Here is a 25,531-nt window from a genome sequence, read left to right as displayed (position 1 = left end):
TAACTTATATACATATGCGAACATACATTTTTTCCCTAGTGGAGTGAACGTTTACAATTTTAAATAAGGTTGCAAAATGGGCAGTTCATTTTGCCTGTGCGTCGCTAGTGCGGTACTTCCCCACATGGGGCTTTGTGTTTGTGATTTAACGATTAGACACGCTCAATTTAAAGGAATAGAAGGTTAAAAATGGACTGATTGGGGCGTTAAAGCCTGGAAAAAAGCTCCAGAGAAAAGCAAAAGCTGCAATAGTTACAGGAAAAACGTGGCTGCATCGAGAAGGAAAAATATGAAAAAAATCTGGATATTCTCAAATAAAATCCTTGCAAAGTAACTTATAGGATGATAAACAGCAGCTATACAAACTATGCATTGAATGTACGAAAAAAATAAACTGGGAGGTTGAAATATTATTATAAAACTCTAAAATTTAGATGAATTCCTTTATGTTCATGCTTTGGTAGGCCTTCTCCACACACTTTTATGTTCTGAGCTTTTCAATAAGCAATAATAATAATAAAAAAATCCCTTCATCATGGCCTAACCTATCCATGTGGAGACCCTGAAATCAAAATACTGCACACTCGATCTGCATTTTAGATCCACAAGGCCTGTTTCCTGAGATTAATAATAATGCAAAAGAACTTATCCTGAAAATCCGATGTCTAAGAAAAAGAGGATTTAAAAGAAATGTGAGATTGTCAAAGAGGAAAATGTGCATACAGACATTTTTCATTCTGTGCAATCCAATGGGTCCTGTGGAAATGTTATTAAAAACCGTATGTGTAATGTGTTATTGTGGTTTCAACAAGATGGAATGTATATCTCAAAGTGGTTATCATATATTGTGAAATTAATATTGAAGAATAAAGAAATAAGTGAAATTATATTGTAAAAATGTGTGTGGTTTTATGTAAAAGAAGAAAACGGTCAGAACGTGTATTTTTTCTCTTTAATAAAAGTCAGAAAAACGATGAAAATCGAAGTCATATTTTTAATCGAGTTTAAATCGCGGCAGGCCAATGAGAGGAAATGAATAACAGTATGATTGCATCTCTCTGTTGGTCTTTTTAAAAAGTAGAGAAACTCAACGTCTGAGCACATTTGGACAGATTTCCTGCTGCAGGCAGCATCAGGCCTTCTGGCCGACCTGTTCGTTCACTCTGTTGAGTTTTTCCAGCGCGTGCAGGCAACATCTGCTCCAGTCGTTTATTTCCGAGTGGCATCATCCGAAGGCTGATAGAGGAGGCGCGCGCATGACGACGCGCACGCACACACACACACAGCAGTTGCATGCCATTTTTTTCAGAAAGCAGCAGTAAAGGTCTGTTTTCTTCATCTTGGATTGCAAATTTAACACACACACACACACACACACACACACACACACACACACACACACACACACACACACACACACACAATAAGTACATAAATTGCCAATTCTGCTTACGAGCTGTAAATCAGTTCTGTCATGTTTTGTCCTGGGTCGCCCCCTAGTGAACAAGTTGGTTAACTACACCCAAAAGTAACTTGTTTATCTTGCCACAATTTACTGGCCAGGCAAGCCAACATGTATGGATGAATATACAGTCTGGCCATTACATAAATAAATAAATGAAATACAAGTAAATGGGGCTATAAAAGTTATTTTCTAATCTGCTTTGCCCCAAATCATATGTATGTTGTACTTTAATTTAAATGAAAATAAATAGTGTTTCAACTATGTCCATCAAGTACTTAGAGATTTAATAGCTTTTAAAAATTGTTATTAAAGGCACACAATGTACATTTTTCATATTTTAAAATCATTTTCTTTGAGCAAATATGTGCTAAAATAACCCTTTACACTGGGTTAAAGAAAAATCACTCAGACTCCACCACACTTGCAACTTCAGAGTATCCCGGTCCTTGTAAATCAATAGTAAAGTGGAGCTGACATGCTAGCGCTGCAGTCTGCTTCCAGCACATGATTCCTACATAGTTTAGATCATGAACACAGCTGATTGGTTTTAGTGATGAAACGCTCTGACACTAACGAAGGCTAAGGAGACATTTCAGTAGTTAGGTGAAGGTGTTAAAAACACGATTGCGCAAAGAAGAGTTTCACTTTTGGGTTTATGACAGTGAATTATTAATAGTCTCTAGGGGTGCTCAAAGTAAGCCAAAACTACCAATTGTGTCTTTAAACTTATTTTCTTTCTCCTCTTCTCCATGTTTGATTACATCAATTTGGTAATGAAGTATTTTCACACAAAACCTAAAATAACTTCTGCCGCCTATCATCATCAGTGCTTTCCTGGCATCAAAACATTTTTTTAAAATACACAGACATATTAAGAGAAATCTGTTGCACACAAGAAAATACCATCCCCTCATAGATCCCCATTCATTATTTGGGCAGTTGTGGACCCATGGTCCAGAAGTAGATGGGTGTGACATGTACGTTAACACATGCTTTTTTATTAAATAAAGGACATAAGAACCTTTATCTGCTCGTGACTCACAGAAAAGTCCAAGTCAGCCCAGTTCATTACACACATCCTTCCTTATGAATGCAGTCAGACACTTTCCTCCTAGGTATTCAGCGTTATAATGAACTGGTTTAAGCTGTAAACCCACTGGGCTGATTAATCGGAGGCTTCCCCTATTGGGAAGTATGAATTTGAGCTGGGCTATCAGTAAGCAGTGTGTGTTCTGGCCCTGGTCGGCCTGAAGCAGGCCACCTCGGGAAAAGGGCTGAAATAGTCCAGTTGCACCCCAAAAAAGGCAGGCTATACTAATGTGGACACTCTCTGTGCTATCCAGAGCATGCAGAGCTGATGCTAGTGGGAAAGGCCCATAATGGGAGTGTAACTAAACAGACGGTCTAGATTTCTAGGCTAAGGCTAATGATTTTCTGGTGTATATTTTATATTTTTTTACTGGTTTTAAAGAGACAATGTGTAGTTTTTACCATAAATTTCTGGAAACACCCATCAAAATGTTGTTGAAAATGAATTAAATGATGCCCAGTTGGTGAAAAATATTGGCAGCTTTGTAACATAACCATAAAAATCAGGTCATGGGAGTGGGTCTAAGTCTCTGGGCGACACCATATTAGATGCCATGTTTCCTTCTACGGGAGCCCATGAGGACAAAATGCATTTACTGATTTGTAACAAACGGTTACGACATGTTCTCCATCCATAAATGTTTTTCAAATCTACCTCTTCGCTTGTTGCCAGTGATGAATGGGAGTCTGATGTGCTTGTTATTTTGTCAAAGTTTGCATTCTCTAGGGCTTTTTGACCCTAATGGGCATCCGTTGGTAATGTCTTACTCCAACACAAAAATACTGCTTTCATGCAATGATTTAGGAATCTACTGCCCCCATCACCAGGAAAAATGCACACCATTACTTTAAGTGAAGCAGTCACTCAATGAATTTTATATTAAAACATTTTCTTCAGAAATCCAACTAATGTGATCTGAACCATCACTTGTGATAAAAATTTACTTAGAGCTACAATAAATGATGTGAGATGTTGAAGACAAGACAATACAGATAATTTAGTTAAACCTTTTAAAGAAAACTTTATTTTTTACTGAAACCAACATGCTCAAAGTTAGAGCTCTCTAGCGCCCTCTGCTGTCTCACATCTGTGCAGAAATAAAAAAATAACCTACTTCTCTCAGGTTTTCTGAACTTCAAGCAACACATTTAAAAAAAGTCTTGTTTGCTTATTTCAAGTAACCTTTCATAAAAAGCACAAAGATTTTCATAATTATTACATTTTAAATATTTACAAACAGGATGTCGTTGAGAAGAGAAATAATTCAGGATACGGTAAAAGCAGACAAAACAATGTGGCTCAAGATTCTGTAAAATAACAGGAAGTGGAAAAGTCGAGTAATCAAAGCAGATTCTGACAAATCAGCTTACAACTGATGCTCAGAGGTCAAAGCCGATGGTGCTTTGTCGTACACTCCATCAGGAAAACCCTCACTGACTGGTCTCCTCGGCATTCAGAGTCACGGGCTTCTTGGTGGAATATTCTAGCACCCAAGGGTGGGACAGGACTCCCTGGATGGGCAATCTGTGCATGGGATTGTGCTTCAGCAGCCTCGCTACCAAGTCTTTGGCTCCAGCACTGATACTGGTCTGTGGAGGATATGTGTACTCCACCTAAAGGAGGGAATGAAATCATGACAGGTAGAATCGTAAATAACAGAAGCTGTGAATTAGCAGTTTTAATAAGGACAGAATTGTACATATTTACTCATAGTTTTAATACATTTGCAGCAATTTCTAGCTGGAATTAATGCGTTGTAAGTTGTTGACTGCAGAAAAAAAGCTCCAGAGCGCCTGTTTCAGCACGGAGAATTCCAGTTAGAGAAAGTAGCTTCAGATGGCAGGAATGAGTTTTATTTCCTGATATTTGAACACCATACCTCTGATTGGATAACAGCAATGCGACTTCACCACTGACTTCCTTTGCAACACCGATGTTTTACCTCCAAAAATAACAAGTCTGAAGGAGTTCTGCCATACTGCGGAATTGCTATTGCTAACAGTTAGCTTCTGCTAGTCGAGACGTTCTCTGCTGTTTCCTGGACACTAAATAAACAGCTTTTGCCGCCACGAGTCAAGATGAGTGAGTCCATGAATGTCAAGATTTTCTGAGCAGAGGTTTTTCTGTCTATTTTCTATCAGAAGCTAATGCAGGAGATAGGTGAAGACAACTATTTTCATGTTTAGGCTACACGTGAAACTTGGACACTGATCATTTTCTAAAATAAGTAAAAAACTGTTTCTCAGTGAGCCTGGCCTTTAAGTCTGCAGATCTGTACACAACAGAAATAAAACTATTTTAGGAAAACATCCAACTGATTTCCTTACAGAAAGTACAATTTCAATTTGATTCACAATTAACTCGACCCAGCTTTAGCACAATGTACAGTAACAATAACATGCCAGATTATGACATCATGACCAAGAGTGTACGGTCGGTAAAGACGGCTCTCCCTTGCCCTGCCTCCATCTAAAAGGCTAGGTTATCCAGAGTTATCTCTGTAGTTATGCTGCTATAGGCTTAGACTGCTGGAGGATACACTGACCACTTTCCACACTCTACTACTTTCATCTACAACTTTAACTGTATTATTTCCTGCTATTTCAGTTGTTAACTTTATTTTTTCTCTTTTTCTCCCCAGAATAAGCAACAATGATGTTCTGCTGAGCTGTGGTGGCCTCATGGAGGGGGCCATCATCTAGCACACTACTGCTAACCATTTAAACATTCTCCCTCTCCTGATAATAACTTTTTGCTTTCCTTGACGTTGGATGTGCTACAACTAGTTTACCCATTTAATTATAGATTCACTAGGATAAATACAATAAAGTTTATCTCTCATCAAATAGAATATTTACTAAGAAATCACGATGTAACCATAGAAACATTACTTGGTGTGCGTGCGTGTGTGTGTGTGTCTGCTCTGTCTTCTCGATCCCCAGTGAGTCGTGGTGGATGGCTGCTTATACTGAGTCAGGATCCTCTGGAGGTTTCTTCCTGTTAAAAGGGAGTTTTCCTCTCCACTGTCGCTAAATGCTTGCCTAGTATTAGGATTGCTGTAAAGTCTGATGCAATTTGCTGGGTTCCTTATATAAGAAACATTTTTTCATATTGACTTAATGAACTGACCTGGATTGGAATGTTTATTATGTGAAGTGCCTTGAGATGACTCTTGTCGTGATTTGGCGCTATATAAATAAACTTGAATTGAACGAGTATTTATACATGTTTTGATTTTTCTTTAAATTAGACACACCAAAACAAAAACAGCTGAGTCTCATACCCTTGAAATCTTGCGGTAGGTTTCCTCATGAGTTTTTGCTTCAAAAGGAGGATGTCCAACTAGGAACTCATAGCAGAGGACCCCCAGGCTCCAAAGGTCCACCTTTTCATCATGGGTTTTGCCTTCAATCATTTCTGGGGGCAAGTAGTCAAGTGTTCCACACAGAGTGGACCTTCTGCAGGGGTAAAAACATTTCTAAAATAGGACTTTATTATGCAAGGACAGAAAAGATCGTCACACAAAGAAAAACCAGACAACGATCCTCAACATCAGCAGACCAGAGCCCATAAAACACAGTAAGAAGTTGCATTAAACACATCTGCGTACCTGGATGAAGGGGTGTGAACAGACCAGCCAAAGTCAGCGATCTTCAGCTCCCCGTTGCCTCCCAGGAGCAAATTCTCTGGTTTGATGTCTCTGTGGATCACATTCTTGATGTGGCAATAGTGGAGAGCATCTGCCAGCTCCATAATGTACTAATAACACAAAAGAAAAAACAGTAAGTGGAATTAAGAGTACACCTTCAATAAACCTGTGGAATGTTGACTGTGTTTGAAGTTTGAAGTGTTTTTAACTTACTGTTGCACTCCTGTCTTCTGGGAAACTTCCACACTTCTGCAGCTCGCCGTACAGCTCTCCCTTAGGTGCAAACTCAAGGATGAGATACACACGGGTCGCATCATGGAAGTAGCCATAGAGACGAAGGATGTTCGGATGCCTGTATGAAACCCATGCAGGAGAGAATTCTGTGAAACTGTCTTAAAGGAACTCAAGACAGAGGATAAAGTTTAGATTGGTGTTTTATTGTAATTTTCACATCACATCACCTGAGATGAGACTGAATCTCCACCTCTCTCCTCAGCTGGTGTTCCACCCCAGCCTTCTCAAGCTGGTTCTTGAAGAGCACCTTCAGGGCCAAGATGAATTTAGTCTGACGCTCCCTCGCCAAGTAGACGTTCCCAAACTTGCCCTTCCCCAAGGGACGGCCGATATCGAAGTTTTCCAGGCACCACCGCGTTCTGCATTTACACAGCAGTACAGAGTTAGAAATCCTATTCTGATCTGTTGAATTATTGCACAAATAGAATGTAGAATGTGCACTTGACGTACTTTGATGGGGCCACCTGATTAGTCTTGGCAGGTTTGTCTTAAAAAAAAAAAAAAAAAGGATATTTTAGTGTCTACAACAAACACTTGCTTATTCTTGTTTATTTTAGAAATGTGCATACTCTGTGGCTTTGCCTGCTTTGCAGGATCAGAGGGAGGCTTGGCACTGGGTACATGGGTCGTCGGCTGGTTTTGCTGGGAAACAGGCTTTGGTTGTGGTGGATTTGAACATGGTGTAGCAGGGTTTGCATTCTGGTCAGCAGGCTGTTTTGACTTAACAACAGAGACCTGAGACACTGGTTTCTGATGACTGACTGGCCGCTGAACGCGCTGGGGACCATTGGACACACCGAGGACTCGTGGCTGAGTTGGTGTGACAACGGCCTTTGAGTTATGCGATACAGGAACACGCCTCGGCCCGTCACCACTGGACTGCAATCACAAGAGGTCATTAACTATTAGAATCAGATTTACAGCAATTTTACACAAAGTGATGAATGAAAAAATAAGTAGTAGGTCTAGAAATATGTAGTTTTAAAAGATATTTCATACTTCTCTACCAACATTCTGGTTTGGATGTAGATCCAATGACAACTTTTAAGTGTTTCATTAAATTCCCTCCAGTGGTCCATGAAACGTTTTTGCAAGTTAAGTAAGCGAAGATGTTCAGCGTTATAGTGGTGCAAGATTGGGAATTTGGGATTACTCAGACTGTCGCACCAAAATTGAAGACCATGTATGTAAAAAAATGTCTGAGCTAGTCATTTCTGTGATTGCTAATCTTGATTAGCTGTGGCAGCCATCTTGAATCAAGAGTTAAGTTAGTCAATCCAATGATTATTTCCCAAGTTTAGCTGTGAACTACCCAATGACTCGTGAGATATTCCAATAACACTAGAGACCAATCAACACACAAGCCAACAATAACAGAACATTTTGCCATCAATAATACAAGATTGAATGACTGACTTTTCTTTGTACATTACTTCTAATTAATATTTGCCCACATATGCTTGTGTAAGGCACTACGTTGCTAAATTTAAGTTTAACCCAGAGCCTCAAGATCAACATGAGATTTACGTGTCAACACCTGGCTGACTGTTTTATATTAAACTAGACTTGCTTTACCTTTACAACAGGCCTTGGAGGTTTCACGAGCCCTGCAACCTTCAGCGTGGTGGAAGAGTCCATAGTCTGAGAAGACATCAGGTATAACTCAAACATGACTAAACTCCACCACTACTAAAATAAAACTCTCGTGGCAGCTTTCTTCAAAATAATAGTGACAAAATGTAAAAGTAACCCCCAGCATCCACTCTGGCACGGTCATTCAAACGTATAAAGAGAACAGCTTCGCGTTAGCCTAGCCTAGCATAGCTGCTAGTATGTCAAGTCGTCTGACACAACTGCTGGTAATAAAGACAGGTTAGTTTAACTACTCACCTAAATAGTATTGCACGATAACCAAATGAGCAGCAACTAGTTGATTGACCCTAAATGAAAGCAGCCCCCGAGCAGGTAACCCTTTACCCAGGCTTGCTAGCAGCTACATCGATCGGTTGAACAGGTAATGTCGATGTCTTCTAATTACATGTAAGGCAAACAGCAGTAATCAAACAATGTAGCAATATCCGTGTCGTAAACTATGGTTTGAAATTAGCTAACAAATTTTAGTCACGCAAAAGTGCGTACTCTGAGGAAAAATGCTTGTCCGGAGGACACTTTCCTTAATCGCAGCCTGTTTAATTTCAAACGTCCCTCTGTTCAAAACCTTTAAAGAAACAAACGGCTTTCATTGGTTGAATGAATGCTCTAAATTCGCCTTCCATTGGCTGTTATGATATGAAAAAAAAACGGAAACAGGATGACGTAAAAAGAATCATTCCAACCGGTAGGGGGCAGTAGAGGAATGGTTGAATATGGAGTCCAGGAAAAAGTGCTCCTGAAAATATCAAATTTATACCTTTAGCAGTCCACGTTTGACCAATTTCCCAATTGTTTACAAATTTCTGATACATGTGTGCACTTCACACATTTTTCATTTTATTTTTAAATAATCGAATTTTGTATTGATAAGTGGAGAGGAAAAGCTTTTTTTACAGTATGGTATTTGATGAATAAAAATCTTGAAAAGATAATAAGAACTAACATTTGACAAAGCAATACCACTGGACACTGTTTTTCACATAGAATTGACATTTTATTGCCACATCATGCACTCGTGCACTTTCCACAGACATCTATGCAAGCTACCTTTAACGTAGAATGTGTCCTAAAATTTTACAATCAAGAAACTAACATTGCACTTCTTAAAACAGTTTTACAAAATAAATATATTAAATGTTACAAATGCATACAATAAAAAAGTAGTGCAGCCACTTGAAGACCCTCTCAAATGCACTTTGTAACCATTCGAGAATTTAGATCAGCCTCCACAACATGTGCAGCAGAGCTTTGATACTAAAATGTGTCACTGCAAAGGCCTCAAGATGAAGGTAAACAGACAGGATCTAGTGTGGAAGCTGATAAACTGGTCAAGTTCCTGTTGGACACATTAATGTCCACATTACAATGGCGCAACACTTGAGAAGGTCTTCTAATTAAATATAAATATGGCAAAAACATTGATCCCTTCCATTGAAATAAAATAACTAAGTTATAACAGAGTACAGTCAGAACCAAGTTGCTTGTTACAGAGAGGCGTTACATGAATGCGGTCCCACAGGAAAAAACTTGAGATGTTTTTCAAACATAAACAGACATAACTGTTAAACTTTGAATCCTCATATTTTAGGTCTCACCTTAGCTAATCAAACCGCACTTCTTACATTTATAATTGACACAAATTGCATTTGAAATCTGCTGACAAAAATATTTCTGCCATCTTAGTTTATTTGCAAACCCCTCCACAAATCTGGTTTTCTTCATACTATTTTCTACCAGATGAAACATTGTTGACATTCTGAGGTTGTTACAAAATAAAAAGCACATCTGGCAAAGGTGTGTGCGACAATCTGGCTAAAACGCTGCATCTGCTTTGGCACTTGTTCTCCTTTCCAGTTCCACCAGGTGCCTCTGAAGTCTTCTTGCCAATCCAAACATACAATGGCGGAGGTATTTAAACCGGTCCCTGAGTGTGCTGCTCGATCTTCTCAATCATCATCATCGTCCAGATTTGAAAATATTTCTCAGGACCTCTTCATGCTGCGGTCTGCTGCTCAAAAACATATCTAATGTAGATAGTAACGTGTACCCAAGTGCCCTTTGTCAAAAGAGAAAACCCAGAGCACCATTAAAAAGGGGAGGCTGGTCGTACTGATGTTACATCTCTTGTGAGGTTCTGCTGAGAAAGAGGTAGGTGTCATTTATCTGTGACCGCTGCAGCCATCGGGGTGCGTATGGTTCCACGCGCTGTCGCTGCCAACTCTTCGATTTCTGCATTGAGTCGTCTTATTACCCACTCCATGGCTTCTCGACCCTGATCAAAAAAATTAAAAACAGATGAGCAAATTAAATGCATCAAGTAGAAAAAGTTTCAAGGAAGTTGCAAATTTTAGATTAATTTCACCAAAATTTGTATTTGAGGAAAGAAGAACAACAATGTCCAGATAGCGTCTGTCGGATCATTAATGAAATTACTTTTTTTCTATAATGCCTTTCACATTCTGATGGAAACCAATTAATTAAATGTTTAGTCTAAAATTAATCTTTTTAATCACTTCTCAAATTTGCAATGCAGGAAAATCCTCATCCAATCATTGTTAACGTCCCGTTCTTAATGACTGGATCCCGATCTTTCCATCAAACTCATTCTTGGATTGTAGCAGCTGAACCGGAACTGAAGCCAGAGCTGGGCTAGTGTCAGAATGTGCTACTCCGTTTGCAAATTTCATTTTAGGATTTTTTTTTCTTTTTACGTGTTCTGTTTAAAGTCTGGTTCTGTTCTTGTTGTGAAACATTTAGGTGTGTGTGTGTGTGAGAGAGAGAGAGGCGAGGTTCTGACCTGTTGGGGTTTTACCAAATTGTCAGTGGCACTGAGCTGCTGTGATTTTAAAGCTCTAAATAAGCCAAGAAAACTAAAAACTGCCTAATTTTTCACCATAAAAACACAACATGCTAGATTAGCTAGCATAATAAATTGTTGTACGGTTCCCTTGGTGGGTTATGTTAGGATGTATGTGAAATCTGGAGCCAACAATAGGGCTGTCGCTATTGAGGAATTCCCCCTGCGGTGAGTCAGGGCAGCTCAATATTGCGATATGCGATATTATTGCACCCCGTTTTTATTTATGTACTTAGCAAATTTGTTTGTTAATTACTAAACTCATAGCAATATTTCCTTTGAAACATTGTACTTACACATTTAAAAAATGTTAGAAAAAAATACATGGCCATTTTTAACACTTTATTGAATGCAGATCAAAGGGCAGTAACGGCATTCTCTGACTGAACTTAAAAACAACATTCAGGAGGTTTAACTTTGAAATGCAAATTTGGCTGCAGCATCTAACAGAAATAAAAAAAAGTGCCCTACTGTCTCCTCGATCAGCGCGGACTTTACCTCTCAGCATGCGCTGTCGCGAGATTTAATCAAGTGCGGTAATTGCGGTGGCACGTCATGCAGCGCGGTGGGTTTCTTAATATCGCGATATATTGTTCTTGCGATTATTGTGACAGCCCTAGCCAACAATGGGTCAAAACACAAGATAATAATTTGTTTTTATGACTGACAATATCCATTGGGTCTGGTGTTGTATTATTTTCTGCAACCATCAGATTCTGTAACTCAAGGGGGGAGCCTGAAGAAAGGGCTCGGACCTTTTAATTGTCTTGTTATTTTTTTAAATGTAGCGACCTTGAACAGCTTTTTCCAAGAGCATCCATCACACCTTTAATTCATTTAAAAGTGTGGTTCACTTGCTTAATCAATCCATTTACAGCGGTCTCTAGCAGGAATTAATGAGTCATATTCGGGAGGGTAAAAAATATATCAATGCATCACTTCCAGGAAGTACCAGTTATCCACTTCACAGCTGAGCTTCAGCACGTTTTGGACTCTTAATACCTGATATTTGGACATCTCACCTCAGATTGGACAACAGCAATGCGACTCTACCACTGACTTGCAAAGTTCATCTTTTATCGCCACAAATAATGGAAATAAAGGGAAGCCAAGCTGCAGATTTGACTGAATCGCTTTAAGCGCCTTACCTTTCCAGCATTAGCAGAGATGGTGCTGGCCATAACACCTTCCAGGTAACTGCTGAGGCTAACACCTTTCACAGAGATGATGGCTTCTTGAGTCAGTATCGTCCTAAAAGAGAAGAAAATTTGACAAAAATGTAAAACTAAAAAAAAAAAAACCACATTACTCAAAAACTCTGTGGTGCCTAAAAGGAACATACTTCTCTGGATCTTCAGGATGTGGTTTGTATGTCAACTTTTCATCCACAGACACCATGTTTGTAAAAGTTATCTGGAGGAAAAATATTTTGAAAATGTAGAGAATGAAGGTTCCAACTAAAGACAAAGTCACAGCAGTCAGACAAGTCATGGGTGAACAATCATTCTAGAAACTTCAGACTTGCACAACAAGCAACACTTCATTCTGAGAGCAGCATGCTTAAACCCCTGAAGCCCTAGGCCTATTTTGAAGCCTATTCCTCAAAAAATTGTAAAAATGGTATTTAATGGTAAAAATAGTTTGGATAGCCTTGTGGTGCTGGGTTTGCTGATTAATTTGATGGGAATTATTACTATTTCTTCTGTAGTGTGAGGGTTGTTTTGGGCCTGTTAAGGAACTAACGTCACAGGGTCCCGCTACAGTCTGAGCTAGGGATGCAACGATACCACTTTTTTTCAAACCGATATGATGCCGATACTTGGATCTGAATACTCGCCGATACCGATTGCTGATACCGATACTTCTACTACACAAAAAAATGCTACGATTTGGAATACAGATTTTATTTTCTTCTCTGCTTTCAACAGGAAAAGACTGTGAGGTAGATAAAAAGTAAAATACATGAATAGAAATCATCACAAAATTAAAATATTAGGTGAACAGAAATGACAAGTTACAGTGAAGCCATTTTCAAGCAACTGCATTGGTATCGGTTCCTGGTATCGGTTAACTTTTAACAGTATCGGTATCGGTGCATCCCTAGTCTGAGCTCATGGTTGCTGATGGGTGGAAGTCCCAGAAATTCAGTCCGAGTGAGGCACGTCTGTTTGGTAGCTAAACCTACACACAATGTGTTTTAAAGGATTTATAAGAATAATAGAACAAAAAAATAATGATAATCTGAACATAAATGAGACTTAAATGGATAGTTTGACAATTTTTGTGTAGCATAAATAAATAAAATGCTACTTTTATTAGATAGTTTCCAGAACAGCTTCAGTTCAGAGAAATAGAGGTTCAGGTAGTACAAACTCAGCCAAGACCAATACGATGATTTTAAAACAGCTTGAATCTCCATATATAAAGGTACATTATCTTATTAACATTTAAATCAACACAAATTCTGAATAACATATTTATTTCTAAGGGAAATCTATGTTTAAACATCATAGACAGCCAAATGATAAACTTTCACTGCATCCAAAGGGGAATTTCTTAATATTCCTGCCAAAATAACAGTGTAACTCAAAACAAATGATCATTTAAACATTTTAAGAATAATCTTCACATGAAATGCTACGGCATTAGGAAAGTGGAGCTGTTTTAACGTGGCAGCAATACACACTGATGTATGAAATCGGCTGGCTCCAGTTATCTGTATGGACGAAGTTCGCTCATTATTTCAACACTTCCACAGTGGTCTCTAGTGTAAATGAATGACTTTGGGTCGATCTCTGTGGGGAAAACAAGCACTGGCGCTCCAGTTTCAGCAACTATAGTGATCCAGAGCAGAAGGGAGAAGAACACGGCAGGTTATGGAGTCTTATTTCCTGACTTTTCGACATCTCTACTCTGATTGGCCAACAGCAATGAGGTTCTATTCTGCCATTTTTTGGAGTTGCTAACAATTAGCTTCTACTAGCCAAGATGAGTTTTCCTGGACGCTAAAACAACAACAGCCTTCTCCGTCGTGAGCCAAGATGGGTGAGTCCATGAATGTTCAGTGGCAGTGTGACGTAGATCTGTCAGGCTTTTCTAATCCGAGAGTTTCACGTCGTATTTTTAATCGCTGCCAAGGCCAATGGTTTCTCTGTGAACCTGCTCTTTAACTGGTTTAACATTTTTTATGAGTTGCCCTCTATATTTATGTCAATGGTTGCCCTTTGTTTTGGAGACTTTTACATCACAAGTCCCCAAAGAAAGAGGTGTTAGTGATACTCACATTGGAGGATTGGAGCTCAAAAGCCTTTTCCTTGGGATCCACGACTGAGTGCTCCTGAACGTACGTGTACGTCCGTGCATTTCCTATGAGCTACAAACAGAAAAGGACACAAGGCTTAATACCAGTCTAAACAAACCTATTCAAATTTCTTACAAAATATTTATAGTGTTGGCAAGATTTTACAAAAAATATAAATAAATAAATCCTTAAATTTTGGTTGTCTAATTTGTTCTTATGACTTCGTAATATCCTATAAATTATTTTAAAAAGCACCTTCACTAATTGAAAATGAACAAAAAGTGTTGCGATTACAATAAAATGCTGCTAAAATCAAAATCCCACAGTGTGTGTTTGGTTTTTTTAGTCGATGACATTTTAATGAGCTGGACTTTACCAGCTTCTTCTCCTGGAGAAACGCCAGCTGAGACTTTGTGAATAGAACAAAAGTTCAGCTTGACCAGTAAAGTGATACGAGGCCCGAAACACACACGGTGCCTCTATGATGATACTGGAAAAAGTCTTGTTTTGAAACAAACACTGAAGCTCAGGGGTAATCTGCTTTTACACAATCTGATTAAAGGCCGTGCTAATAGGCCATCAGTCACCGGGACCGTCTGTGTCACAGACTGCCCTTGGGTTTAAAGAGGCTAACCTCGATGCCGGTGAGACACATTGTCAAATACCAAGGCATGAATCATTATTAAAAAAATAAATAATAAAAATAAACTGAATTTGATTGGCAAATGTTGACTAAAGTCTAACTCTGACACAAAGGTACAGTGTTTGCTTTCTGCAGCATTTGCATTCCAAGTTCAGAAGGTCTGGAATTCCTGGGAGGAGCTCAGATTACACGTTGCACGAGTCCAAAAGGCTGCCGTCACTGCTCTGCTTTTCAAGTCACCTCTAGTTGTGACTGAAGTGACACGCAGATGGAAAGTTACATCACACGATATCGTAGGCTACATCGGAGCAATGACAGATATGGGACCACCATGTCCTGTACAGCACGAGCGTGGACCACGGCCGTGAACTCAGCTGGCCGTCAGCCAGAAACCCAGTTCCTCTACTAGAGCTGGACAGAAATAGTCTTCATGCTAAGGTCAGGTTCACAGTGTGATCATCCATATTATTCTCCTGATGTGGTTTAATATTTAACAATAAAAGTTTAAGGTTTGGATACTCACAGATTTCACTATGGATGGTAGTCCCCACTCTGTGCTGAGCAGTCTTTTACTGTGGAGGCGTCCATGTTGGTCAACGTTTCTGTCCAGAACATCCACTCCCACCACACTAGGGTTCATGGGGTTGGGATACTTCTGCATAGCAGCCTTGGTCACCATCTCCCAAGGATGGCTGTCAAAGCAAGGTCACAAAAAGAGTCCAAATGAGCTCAGATTGAAAAAATCTCTGTTCAAGCTACATTTAAACAGGGAGCTGTTTCGTTAATCTTAATATTCTTGTAGTTAGTTTCATACATAATTTAAATCAAGAGGGGGGAAAAATCAACATGTAGACACAATATATTTGTTTACCAAATGCTTTTAATCAAAGCGACTTTGCCTTGCTAAAGGACACTGTGACAAGTAGAAAGTTGAGAATCAAAACAACTGACTTTTTGGATTGTAAATTGTGATAGTGTGAGAAAAGAAGTAAACCAAACAGACTATACAGTAATAAATAGTAGAAAGGTATAGGGCCATGTACTCTATAGTGAGAATATCTACTTTACATATATTTTATTAAATTACTTAAATAAATGCTGAATTTCAATTTTAGTATAAATAGCTATTTAACTGCGGATTGTGTGACTTGTGAGGTTGTACACACACACACACACACACACACATATGTGTGTGTGTGTGTGTGTGTGTGTGTGTGTGTGTGTGTGTGTGTGTATATGTATATGTTAATATATAAACATGTTAATGTTTATTCATTTAGCAGATGCTTTTATCCAAAGCGACTTACAATTTATAAACTATAGGGCATGTTGTGATATATATATATATATATATATATATATATATATATATATATATATATATATATATGTATATGTATAGTGTTATAAAAAATGTTGTGCCACTTTTTATAATTTTTGTTTTTCCACATCAACATAATGCATAAATACCATTTTCAGATAAAAGCTCAAGATTCCAAAAGTTTACGAAAACTGCGAACACATTTTTACCTTTCCGGCTGAATTAAAGCGCTTTTTTCGTGACTATATTCCCCTAAATTATTATTATTTTTTTTTTAACTTTATTTAACAAACAATGAGTATACAACATAGAAACGAATGAAGTATACAAAACAACAGCAGTGTAGTGACGAAACGAGCTGCTTTACGGCAGTGTGTGGGGGAAAGGTCAGGGGACGGCTGGCTGGACCTGTCCGCTCGGTTACGTAATTTAAAAGACATTCCAGTCAAATAATGGCGTGTGTTTATAATTGTTCCTCTTTTTAGTTGGTATATTTTAGGTTATTTAAATATTTATGTCCATTTTAATAAAAAGGCATTCACTGACGTTAAGACGGAAGGATTTCTTACCCGACCGCTACTAGCATACATGCTAAATCATGTTTTTTAGTGGTTTATGTGCATTGTTTTTCCGCTTACTGTTGGTCTGCTAGTCATAAGTCAAATGAAAAGCCACGCGGTGTTACTCAAGAGCCAAGACAAGAAAACAGGAGGGAAAAAACGCGCAAAATCAGAATAAAGCCCACATTTTCCATATTAATGAACACCTTTACTTACTTGAATATGTGTTCCGAGGTCCAGATCTTCATGTTCGAACTGGAAGACGACGCGGATGAAGCCGAAGTCAGCGAATGAAAGCCGGTAGGTAGGAGTCACACTGACAGATATCACGGAGAAAGCTGCAAATCCGCTCCGCCCTCATGCCGGAGGAGTCACGCGGAAGGCTTTACGCACTTCCGCTTGTTCTGACTGGTCCACAGAGCTGTTATATAAAGATTATCACCCGTGTATTTTATCATATTGTAATAGCCACATGTTTGTGTCTCGTTAGCAGATATGTACACATATGTTATTGGTATGTTTTATGGTAGACCGTAATTTCCACTATAACCTTTGATGTTTTGTTACACAGTTCACTTCAATGACAGATGCAGAATACTCTCAGCTCCTGCAATAGGATCAGACAATATATATATATATATATATATATATATATATATTTTTTTTTTTTTACTTCATCAAATCAATTTCCCTCTGGGATTAATAAAGTATTTTTTGAATTTGAATTTTGAATTTTGAATGTGGAGACGTCCTTTCGTTAATCATACATCATATCCTTGCTTCAAATATAAGTGCTATCTGATATTACATTTTGTTTGATTACTGTAAACACTCACATTTATTTAAGTTCTCCCTCACAGCAACTCAAAGGTAAATGAGGTAGAATCCTGTTCCATCCTGACCTCATTATTACTTAGTAACATGAACCTGAAACAATCATCTATGAGGTAATGCATCTGTAACTATAACCTATGTTTCCAGGGAATGACTCCAGTCCCCTTTACTGCGGTGTGCTGGGGCAGCTTCGAGCCATGTGCTTATCTGAGAGAGAACACACACTGTCCAAGTCATGTGTAATCTCAAGGCTCCAGACTCGCACAAGTGGGAGGAAGCTGTGTGACAGCTTCCAATAGCATCACTGTAAGTGTGCTATCATACTTCCAACTCAGCAGTTTGTTTCAGTTTAAATGATGAAGGGGACATTTTCTTTTCTTTTTGTTGTCTTTGTATTTTAGTTACCATTATACAAAAAGAGAGAACATTTTAAACACCATAATTCAATTTTAAAGTTCTTTTATTTTGTTAAAATACATCACATATTTAATAAAGAAATACTTTTATTATGAAAAAAATAAACATGCAAGCAGATAAATGATTTGCGTTTAATAAATTATCAGCATTATTGTTGACACATTTTATTATACTGTTTATGCAAAATGGAACATTGGTCGTCGTGATGATAAAATCCAAGTTGGAGCTTAAATACCTCTTCTGCAGTGTGCACAAAAAACAGCCCATAAAAATGCACCATTATTTAGAAGGCACTTATCTAAATGCAGATTTTTAATCTAAAGTAGAACTATAATAAAGTTATGGTAAATGGCCTGTATTTGTCTAGCGACTTCTTAGGGTTCTACAACCCCCCAAGGCTCTTCACTACATATTCAGTCATCCACCTATTCACACGCCAGTGGTGATGAGCTACAGTGTAGCCACAGCTACCTTAACACTGGCACCACCAGCAGGCAAGGTAGGTTAAGTGTCTTGCCCAAGGACACAACAGCAGCATTCTCTGGTGGGAGCCGGGATCTAACCTGCAACCAGACAACCCGCTCTACCTCCTGAGCTACTGTTGCCCCATCAATAAATTTAGAGCTTTTAGCATCAGCACAGACATGCCCATAAGACTAGATTAAGTCCTTTTTTTGACTGAATCTACGGGGCTGCAAGGTGGTGGACTCTGTCGGCTCTGTTACCTTAAAGTGAAAAACAGCCTGAGTTTGATTTCCATCTGGGGCCTTTCTGCAGTAAGTCGCATATTGTCCAGCTGCAGATGTGGGTTTTCTCCCACAGTCATAAACATGCATGTTAGGTTAGCTGACCTTTCTAGGTTAAACCTACACATGAATATATAATTGTTTGTTGGACGGATTGTCAATCTTGTGTGAAACAGAAATAAAAAAGTTAAAAGAATTAACTAGCTGTTATACTTTGTTGCTATTTACTGATTTTGCTAATTTCCTTTTCTGCAGACATTTTAGCTAATGAGACATTTATTGGCTACATCACCAGTTTATATGTGTTCACTAAAATATCATCAAAAATTGTACATTTCAAAGGCCACTTTTATTAAAATCATCTCTGCAATTTTGGCCTGCGGTGGGACCATAAACCTACACTTTTGTTTCTGCAATGGCTGACGAGCAACTACAACAATGGGATGATGCACACTCAAGACAAGTCCGAATAATCTCAGCAAATTTAGTTTTCTTCATGATTCTCCACAAGTCATACCAACACCTTGTAGTTACACTTGTTATTTGTATCCCGTTGTTGCCTCATGCTTTTATTACACCTAATATGACAGCCACAGTAAGATGATAGAAATTCATGTCAGATTCACAGACATAAATATTTAAAGCATTTCTTATTTGCATAAAAATTCAGTAGTAATAATTTTAAATCAGTCCATACAAGCTTGTCCGTTAGGTAGCTGGCAAAGAGACATTAAAACGTTTTAATCTATTTTAGGAAATACAGACAGCATAACGTTTACCTGCATACCAACAAAGTATGACGGTAGGTTATCAACTGTGGCTAACTGGAGCAGATGTTGAGCCTTTGTTCAACCTTCTGACTGAAGCTTCAAATCTTTGTTGGTAAATTTCATAATGCATTTAAAGTTGAAATTGCTTACATGAGTCAGTGAAAAGCATTTATTTAAACCACAGGTTATCAAGTCAAATTGACAAAGAAAAATCACTTTCAGATAAAAACATACACATGCTGTTTGAATCCTTGCCTGAAAGTGTCCTTTAGTACCGAGATGTCCACCCCATGCTTATTGCTGAGCTACAACTTCTTTGCTTGTCTCTGTTACTGTTTCCAGTTTGACTTCCGTCCTAGCCGTAACCTTTGTTGTTGCTACGGGTGAGGGTCCCTCTTCTTCTTCATCTTCTGCTTCCCAGTCTTGATCAACGGTAGCATCTTGGTACTGTTGGTATTCTGACACCAGGTCGTTGAGGTTATTTTCAGCCTCAGTGAACTCCATTTCATCCATACCTTCCCCTGTATACCAGTGGAGGAAAGCCTTTCGTCTAAACATCAGGGAGAACTGCTCCCCCACTCGACGAAAAATCTCCTGAATGGCCGTGTTATTGCCGATAAACGTGGAGGCCATCCGAAGCCCTCGAGGTGGGATGTCACACACGGCCACTTTGACATTATGAGGGATCCAGTCAACAAAGTAGTTGCTGTTTTTCTGCTGGATTGCAAGCATCTGCTCATCTACCTCTTTGGTGGACATCTTACCACGGAAGACACCTGCAACCGTGAGGTACCGACCTCGCCGTGGGTCGCACGCTGTCATCATGTTGCGGGCATCAAACATCTGCTGGGTGAGTTCAGGCACGCTGAGAGCTCGGTACTGCTGGCTGCCCCGCGGTGTCAGAGGGGCAAAGCCTGGCATGAAGAAGTGGAGGCGAGGAAAGGGCACCATGTTGACAGCCAGCTTCCTCAAGTCAGCGTTGAGCTGTCCTGGGAATCTCAGAGAGGTTGTGACCCCACTCATTGTCATGGAGACCAGGTGGTTGAGGTCCCCATAAGTTGGTGTGGTCAGTTTTAACGTGCGAAAACAGATGTCGTAGAGGGCCTCATTGTCTATGCAGAAGGTCTCGTCTGTGTTCTCTAGAAGTTGGTGGACGGACAGCGTGGCATTGTATGGCTCCACCACCGTGTCAGAGACTTTAGGGGAGGGCATAATGCTGAAACTATTCATGATCCGATCAGGATACTCTTCTCGAATCTTATTGATGATGAGGGTCCCCATGCCGGAACCTGTGCCGCCCCCCAGTGAGTGAACCAGCTGGAAGCCTTGCAGGCAATCACAGCTTTCACTCTCATTCCTCACCCTGTCGATGACCTGCTCCACCAGCTCGGCTCCTTCTGTGTAGTGGCCTTTTGCCCAGTTGTTCCCGGCACCCGAGCTTCCTGCAGCACAAAGTTAAAGAAACATAGTGTTTTTCTACACATTTGTTGTGGTGTCTGTTTCAGCAGTTAGAAGTTAGTTGGTGGAGTCAAAGCGGAAAACCTTACTCAATAATATTCATGTTATGTAAACACCTCGCCTCTGATTGGCTAACAGCAGTGCCACACTTCCCCTGCCTAAGTTAATTCTTCTTTCTTGGGTAAAAATGCAACGCTGATGTTTTATCTCCACAAATACCACAAGCATGAACATGTCCTGCCATGTTATTGAGTTGCTATCGCTAATTCGTTAGCTTCTACTAGCCAAGATGTGCTCTGCTCTCCCCTGGCTGCAAAATAAACACAGCCTTCCGTGGTCGCAAGCCAACATGGGCGAGTCGAGGAATGCAAATTTTCCCTGTGATGTAGAAGCGACTGGCTTTTCCTGACCCGATCACCCCCCCCCACACACACACACACACACCCCACCCCCACCCCTGTCTATTTCCTTTCTGCACCTAATGTTAATACAATTTTCATGATTAGCATGAATATGCAAGTCAGAGAGACCGATTGTATTTGAAAGAGAACAATTATTACACAATTTCTCTATGAACAAGACCTTTACTATTGATCTTACCATGGATGAAGTTGTCTGGTCTGAAAAGGGCACCAATGCGGCTCCCTCTTACACTGTCCATAGTGCCAGGCTCCAGGTCCACCAGCAGGGCCCTGGGCACATATTTACCACCTATAAGCAGAGTCAGAGTCAGCTATTTCTGTACTTTCAGTAAAGTTTAAGAAAAAAATAAAACTGCATGCATGGTTTATAACAGTTCATTGAATGAAACTGGTCTTGTACCATGTGCCTCATTGAAATAGACGTTGATCCTCTCTAGTTGGACATTGCTGTCCCCTTCGTAGAGGCCTGTCTCGTTGATCCCATGTTCTTCACTGATCACTTCCCAAAACTGAGAAGCAAAAAGAGAGAATCCATCAGAATCAATAGAATGTGCAGAAAGAGGTTAATTGGTTCTCCAGCTGAACTTCATTTTACAGTTTAAATGCTGAAGGCCTCACAAAATAGCTGTGCAGACTTGTATGTGTCTGCAAAGAAATAAAATAATTCAATCAGAATCCACCTGCATGTTCTCATAACATTCTAAACATTATCTGTCATGACTTTGTGCTAACTAGAAGAACCACTGGTGATCCAAACCAGTAGTTCTCTAACCTTCAATCTCTGACCCACACAATAGGAAATGAAAAGAACCATGCTGGTTGAACAACAGAGCCAGAAGGCAAACACAGACTGCTTCAACTTACATTTTATTATTTGTATCAGTTATTGCCTATTATAAAAACTCATTATCACTTTATTATAAGGGTCCCTTCATCATTGTTACTTAGTACACAATTAATTGTAGATCAATCATTAAAGGGGCATTATGGAAGTCTGACAGCCAAAACATGTATAGAAATAATACATTTCTTCTTAATACATTGTCCTGCAATGCCCTGGTCCTGTAGGATGAGCCCTGGCATTTTTACTGTGATTGCCTATTTTTCTGTAAAATCACAGAAAAAGAGAGATGCTCGGGTCGAGCAGGCTGCTTCATGCGCGTTCACGCTCAGGCATAGCCCTCCGAACCATTCTTTGAATGTTGTTTCAGCTGTCAAGAATATAAATGTTACAGATACAAAGGACATCACTGGAGCTTTAGCTCGCCTAGTAAGACGTCGGGCTTTCGTGTTGAAGACCTGGGTTTGATTCTGGATGTGAACTTAGTTGTTTTAGAGTTTCTTTTTTACATTAACGGTATATTTTTTTACAGTAAGACGCCCAAATTTTTATTTGAGACTCGCCAAACGGCATTGAATTCACAGATTAAAAAAATTTGGGTTCAACTTTCATTTTGGAACAATTTTTCAAGCAAGGGAATGGAATCATCTGAGCATGCAGGAGGACTGACCCATCTTAAACCTTTGTCGGCTGTGCTGAAGAGAAAGGTACAGAACCAAATTATTTAATTAATTAGCTGCACGTTCTCCTGTACTCTGTCCTCCGGGCCACACACACACACACACAAAGGACTGTCTCAGCTGTTATTTTCATAAAGGAGTGTGCACGTACAGCATGCGCACCTCGTGCACGAGCCTCCTATTGAAACTGCCGTTACACTTTTGGCCTGAGGGGGCAATCACGAGCATAAAAATTCAAAACTCTGTAAAGTCCCTTTAAATAAAGTATTAACAACTGCTTAATACTATGTAATGCATGTGGCTCTTTGACCCTTTGACCATTTTTAGATAATTCTTAATAATGCACTAAGGAACATTAATAAATTAACCCTTTGTTTATCAATGGTAAATAATGCACTAAGTGTTATAGAGATTTTATTTTTTATAACATTAATAAAGGAACCCTGTATTTATTAATGCTTAATAATGCACTTATTAATGTTAATAGAGGGAACTTTTTAAAATAATGCTTATAATGCACTAAGTAACGTTAATAAAAGAACATGCATTTATTAATGCCTAGTAATGCACTAAGTAATGTTAATAGAGGGAACTTTTTTTAAAATAATGCTCAATAATGCATTAAGACACATTAATAAAGGAACCCTTATTGTAAAGTGTTACCAAATATTCAATGTTGTAGAGTTAGCATACGTATGTATTTTGGGTGCTTTTTATCCCGAGGCTACAATGTAAAATAATTTAATTGGATTCATGGAGAGTATCCTAAAACCGACAAATGATGATTGACCATGTCAAAAGCAGCATGCGTTTTATCTTCTTGTTGTTCCCCTCTCTTGTTTTGTGTTAAACATGATAAAAACTTCCCACCCATGCCAGTCTTGCTTTGGTTCTTATCTTGTCCCCTGAGCGCCTGAAGGGAAACACCCTCTGTCACTCTCATTGAGTGACAGTGCGCACAAACAAGTACATGTAATGCAAATGAAAACGTTAAACTAGTACTTGATGTCTTAATTAGGATAATAGCTTCCAACAGATGCTGCAAATAAAACTGTCTCCTAAATGACCCGTGGGTCAAAACTGTGCTTGGGAAGTCATGTCTAAAGCATGTCTTCATTTCTGTGATGAAGAACAAATCATTTTTATTACCTTTGAGCCGATCTGGTTGCCACATTGTCCAATTTGCAGATGTACAATTTCACGCATGATGATGGAGCTACCGTCCGCAGAACAGCTGAGGGTCTGAGATAGTCCACAGTGTTCTTGTCAGACTTATATATGAGACCAGAAATGATGTCATCGATAGAGAAAGGGAGTCACCCCATGTTGAAACGAGCAAAACAAACGATACGTAAACTATGCTGTAACTTAACCCAAGGTACCAGAATTTCCTATAAGAACCAATTTAGTGATCTTGACAAATAAAAATTCTGCTTTTTTCTTTCTATTTTGAATCCTTTTTGATTGTTAGTCACGTCTGCCTGACCATTTTAGAATAGTTAATTTGTTTGTTAAAGAACTTGAAACAGATGTTTAAATTGTTAAAACTATAAATACACATAAACGTCAGGGATGAACAAACAAGAGACAGAATAATAGACCAAATAGAACCAGTTATAATTTTTTTTCCAAAATTTATTTGAAAATAAATTAATTAGCAAAACTTCCTTTTGAGTTTATTCAGTGAGCGAATAAATACTACCTTCAGTAGAAAAGGTCTAGACTAGACAACTGATTGTTTTTGTAAAACTTCAGCACAAGTAAACATAATCAAGAACAAGAAGTTGTATAGGTGAGAGAAAAATAAAAATAAAATCCTCTCACAGATACAAAGATTCACCTGTCAGCATGTCTGTCTTCTACTACTTATTGCTTCATTATGCAAAACTAATGGTCAGTTTGAGATATGCTGCCATCTAGAGAATAAATGCAAAAAAATTCCATTAACTTAAATATCTATAAAGTAGATTTATTTATGAATGTTTAAAAAGCCCCAGGTGTGTGCATCGATCACTATGTTTGGCATTCTGCTGAGGCAGTTGATCTGCTATTTCAATGACTTAGTGACACTTTGGGATCAATGATGGGCTTCACATCAAGAATTGAAATATGTAATAAGGTGAGGAACTTATCACAAGTAATCAAGAACCCAAACAGACTCTGTAAATTAAAGTTTAACACAAAGCCTAAGACTGTTTATAACACCAGAAAGAACATCCATTCATGTCTAGTAGATTTGATTTCATGAGAAGTAGATCGATATGGGGTCTCCTATTGCAGATGCCTGATATTTGCTGCCCGTTTTTAAATAGCATCAGACTAAAATGTCTCAGGAAAAACTGTCAGGCAAAAATATTTTTTCTTGAGTCCTTTTAGTCTGAAAAACTTTTTCCTGAGAACTTTTTGTCTGATGGGTTTTTGAATTCAATTCAATTCAATTTTATTTATATAGCGCCAAATCACAAGAGTCGTCTCAAGGCACTTCACATAAACATTCCAATTCAGGTCAGTTCATTAAGCCAATCAGAAA

General features: G+C 38.9%; 4 protein-coding genes across 6 annotated transcripts in view; 1 reads left to right on the top strand and 3 right to left on the bottom strand.

The window, feature by feature from the left end:
• Positions 1 to 3,551: 3,551 nt before the first annotated feature.
• Positions 3,552 to 8,714, bottom strand: aurka (aurora kinase A). Of its 2 annotated transcripts, none has more exons than XM_054752114.2 (9): positions 8,638 to 8,714; positions 8,074 to 8,139; positions 7,068 to 7,377; positions 6,949 to 6,985; positions 6,666 to 6,857; positions 6,418 to 6,556; positions 6,166 to 6,314; positions 5,839 to 6,013; positions 3,552 to 4,168 (listed from the first exon to the last, which is right to left on the bottom strand). In XM_054752114.2, the coding sequence occupies exons 2-9, from the start codon at positions 8,134 to 8,136 to the stop codon at positions 3,986 to 3,988; spliced, it is 1,248 nt and encodes a 415-aa protein (XP_054608089.1). In that variant the 5' UTR covers positions 8,137 to 8,139; positions 8,638 to 8,714; the 3' UTR covers positions 3,552 to 3,985. The 2 variants fall into 2 exon arrangements, with proteins under 2 accessions (XP_054608089.1, XP_070405473.1); XM_070549372.1 differs by lacking the exon at positions 8,638 to 8,714 and adding an exon at positions 8,389 to 8,590.
• Positions 8,715 to 10,075: 1,361 nt separating this feature from the next.
• On the bottom strand, positions 10,076 to 17,206 carry prelid3b (PRELI domain containing 3). The gene is made up of 6 exons (XM_015959182.3): positions 17,050 to 17,206; positions 15,476 to 15,644; positions 14,292 to 14,381; positions 12,351 to 12,421; positions 12,157 to 12,259; positions 10,076 to 10,423 (listed from the first exon to the last, which is right to left on the bottom strand). The coding sequence occupies exons 1-6, from the start codon at positions 17,079 to 17,081 to the stop codon at positions 10,307 to 10,309; spliced, it is 582 nt and encodes a 193-aa protein (XP_015814668.1). The 5' UTR covers positions 17,082 to 17,206; the 3' UTR covers positions 10,076 to 10,306.
• Positions 17,207 to 17,838: 632 nt separating this feature from the next.
• LOC107385351 (guanine nucleotide-binding protein G(s) subunit alpha) overlaps positions 17,839 to 25,531 on the top strand; it is a 39,782-nt gene continuing 32,089 nt past the window's right edge. Inside the window, exon 1 of one of the 2 annotated variants that reach the window (XM_015959181.3) lies at positions 17,839 to 17,973. The gene's annotated coding sequence lies outside the window, so the exon portion shown is untranslated. The remainder of the gene's footprint in view (positions 17,974 to 25,531) is intronic. The other variant, XM_015959178.3, reaches the window with a different exon arrangement.
• tubb1 (tubulin, beta 1 class VI) lies at positions 19,674 to 24,273 on the bottom strand. The gene is made up of 4 exons (XM_015959177.3): positions 24,151 to 24,273; positions 21,881 to 21,989; positions 21,659 to 21,769; positions 19,674 to 21,042 (listed from the first exon to the last, which is right to left on the bottom strand). Exons 1-4 carry the CDS (start codon positions 24,205 to 24,207, stop codon positions 19,895 to 19,897), a joined length of 1,425 nt encoding a protein of 474 aa, XP_015814663.1. The 5' UTR covers positions 24,208 to 24,273; the 3' UTR covers positions 19,674 to 19,894.

Source organism: Nothobranchius furzeri, chromosome 3 (assembly GCF_043380555.1).
Source record: "Nothobranchius furzeri strain GRZ-AD chromosome 3, NfurGRZ-RIMD1, whole genome shotgun sequence".
Classification (NCBI taxonomy): Eukaryota; Metazoa; Chordata; class Actinopteri; order Cyprinodontiformes; family Nothobranchiidae; genus Nothobranchius; species Nothobranchius furzeri.
Note: the sequence above shows the minus strand (reverse complement) of the source record. Positions and strands in the feature narration are given on the sequence as shown.

Bases quoted from the DNA above. Each gene is read 5' to 3' on its own strand.
- tubb1 (XM_015959177.3), bottom strand. From the start codon at position 24,207: ATGCGTGAAATTGTACATCTGCAAATTGGACAATGTGGCAACCAGATC. The intron at 21,990-24,150 runs GTAATAAAAATG...TTTGCTTCTCAG, and splicing joins GCAACCAGATCGGCTCAAAG to TTTTGGGAAGTGATCAGTGA. The intron at 21,043-21,658 runs GTAAGATCAATA...TTTGTGCTGCAG, and splicing joins ACCAGACAACTTCATCCATG to GAAGCTCGGGTGCCGGGAAC.
- prelid3b (XM_015959182.3), bottom strand. From the start codon at position 17,081: ATGAAGATCTGGACCTCGGAACACATATTCAA. The intron at 15,645-17,049 runs GTAAGTAAAGGT...TTGCTTTGACAG, and splicing joins ACCTCGGAACACATATTCAA to CCATCCTTGGGAGATGGTGA. The intron at 12,260-12,350 runs GTATGTTCCTTT...CTTCTCTTTTAG, and splicing joins CATCCTGAAGATCCAGAGAA to GACGATACTGACTCAAGAAG.
- aurka (XM_054752114.2), bottom strand. From the start codon at position 8,136: ATGGACTCTTCCACCACGCTGAAGGTTGCAGGGCTCGTGAAACCTCCA. The intron at 6,986-7,067 runs GTATGCACATTT...TTTTTTTTTAAG, and splicing joins AAAGCAGGCAAAGCCACAGA to ACAAACCTGCCAAGACTAAT. The intron at 6,858-6,948 runs GTACGTCAAGTG...GTGTAAATGCAG, and splicing joins AATCAGGTGGCCCCATCAAA to AACGCGGTGGTGCCTGGAAA.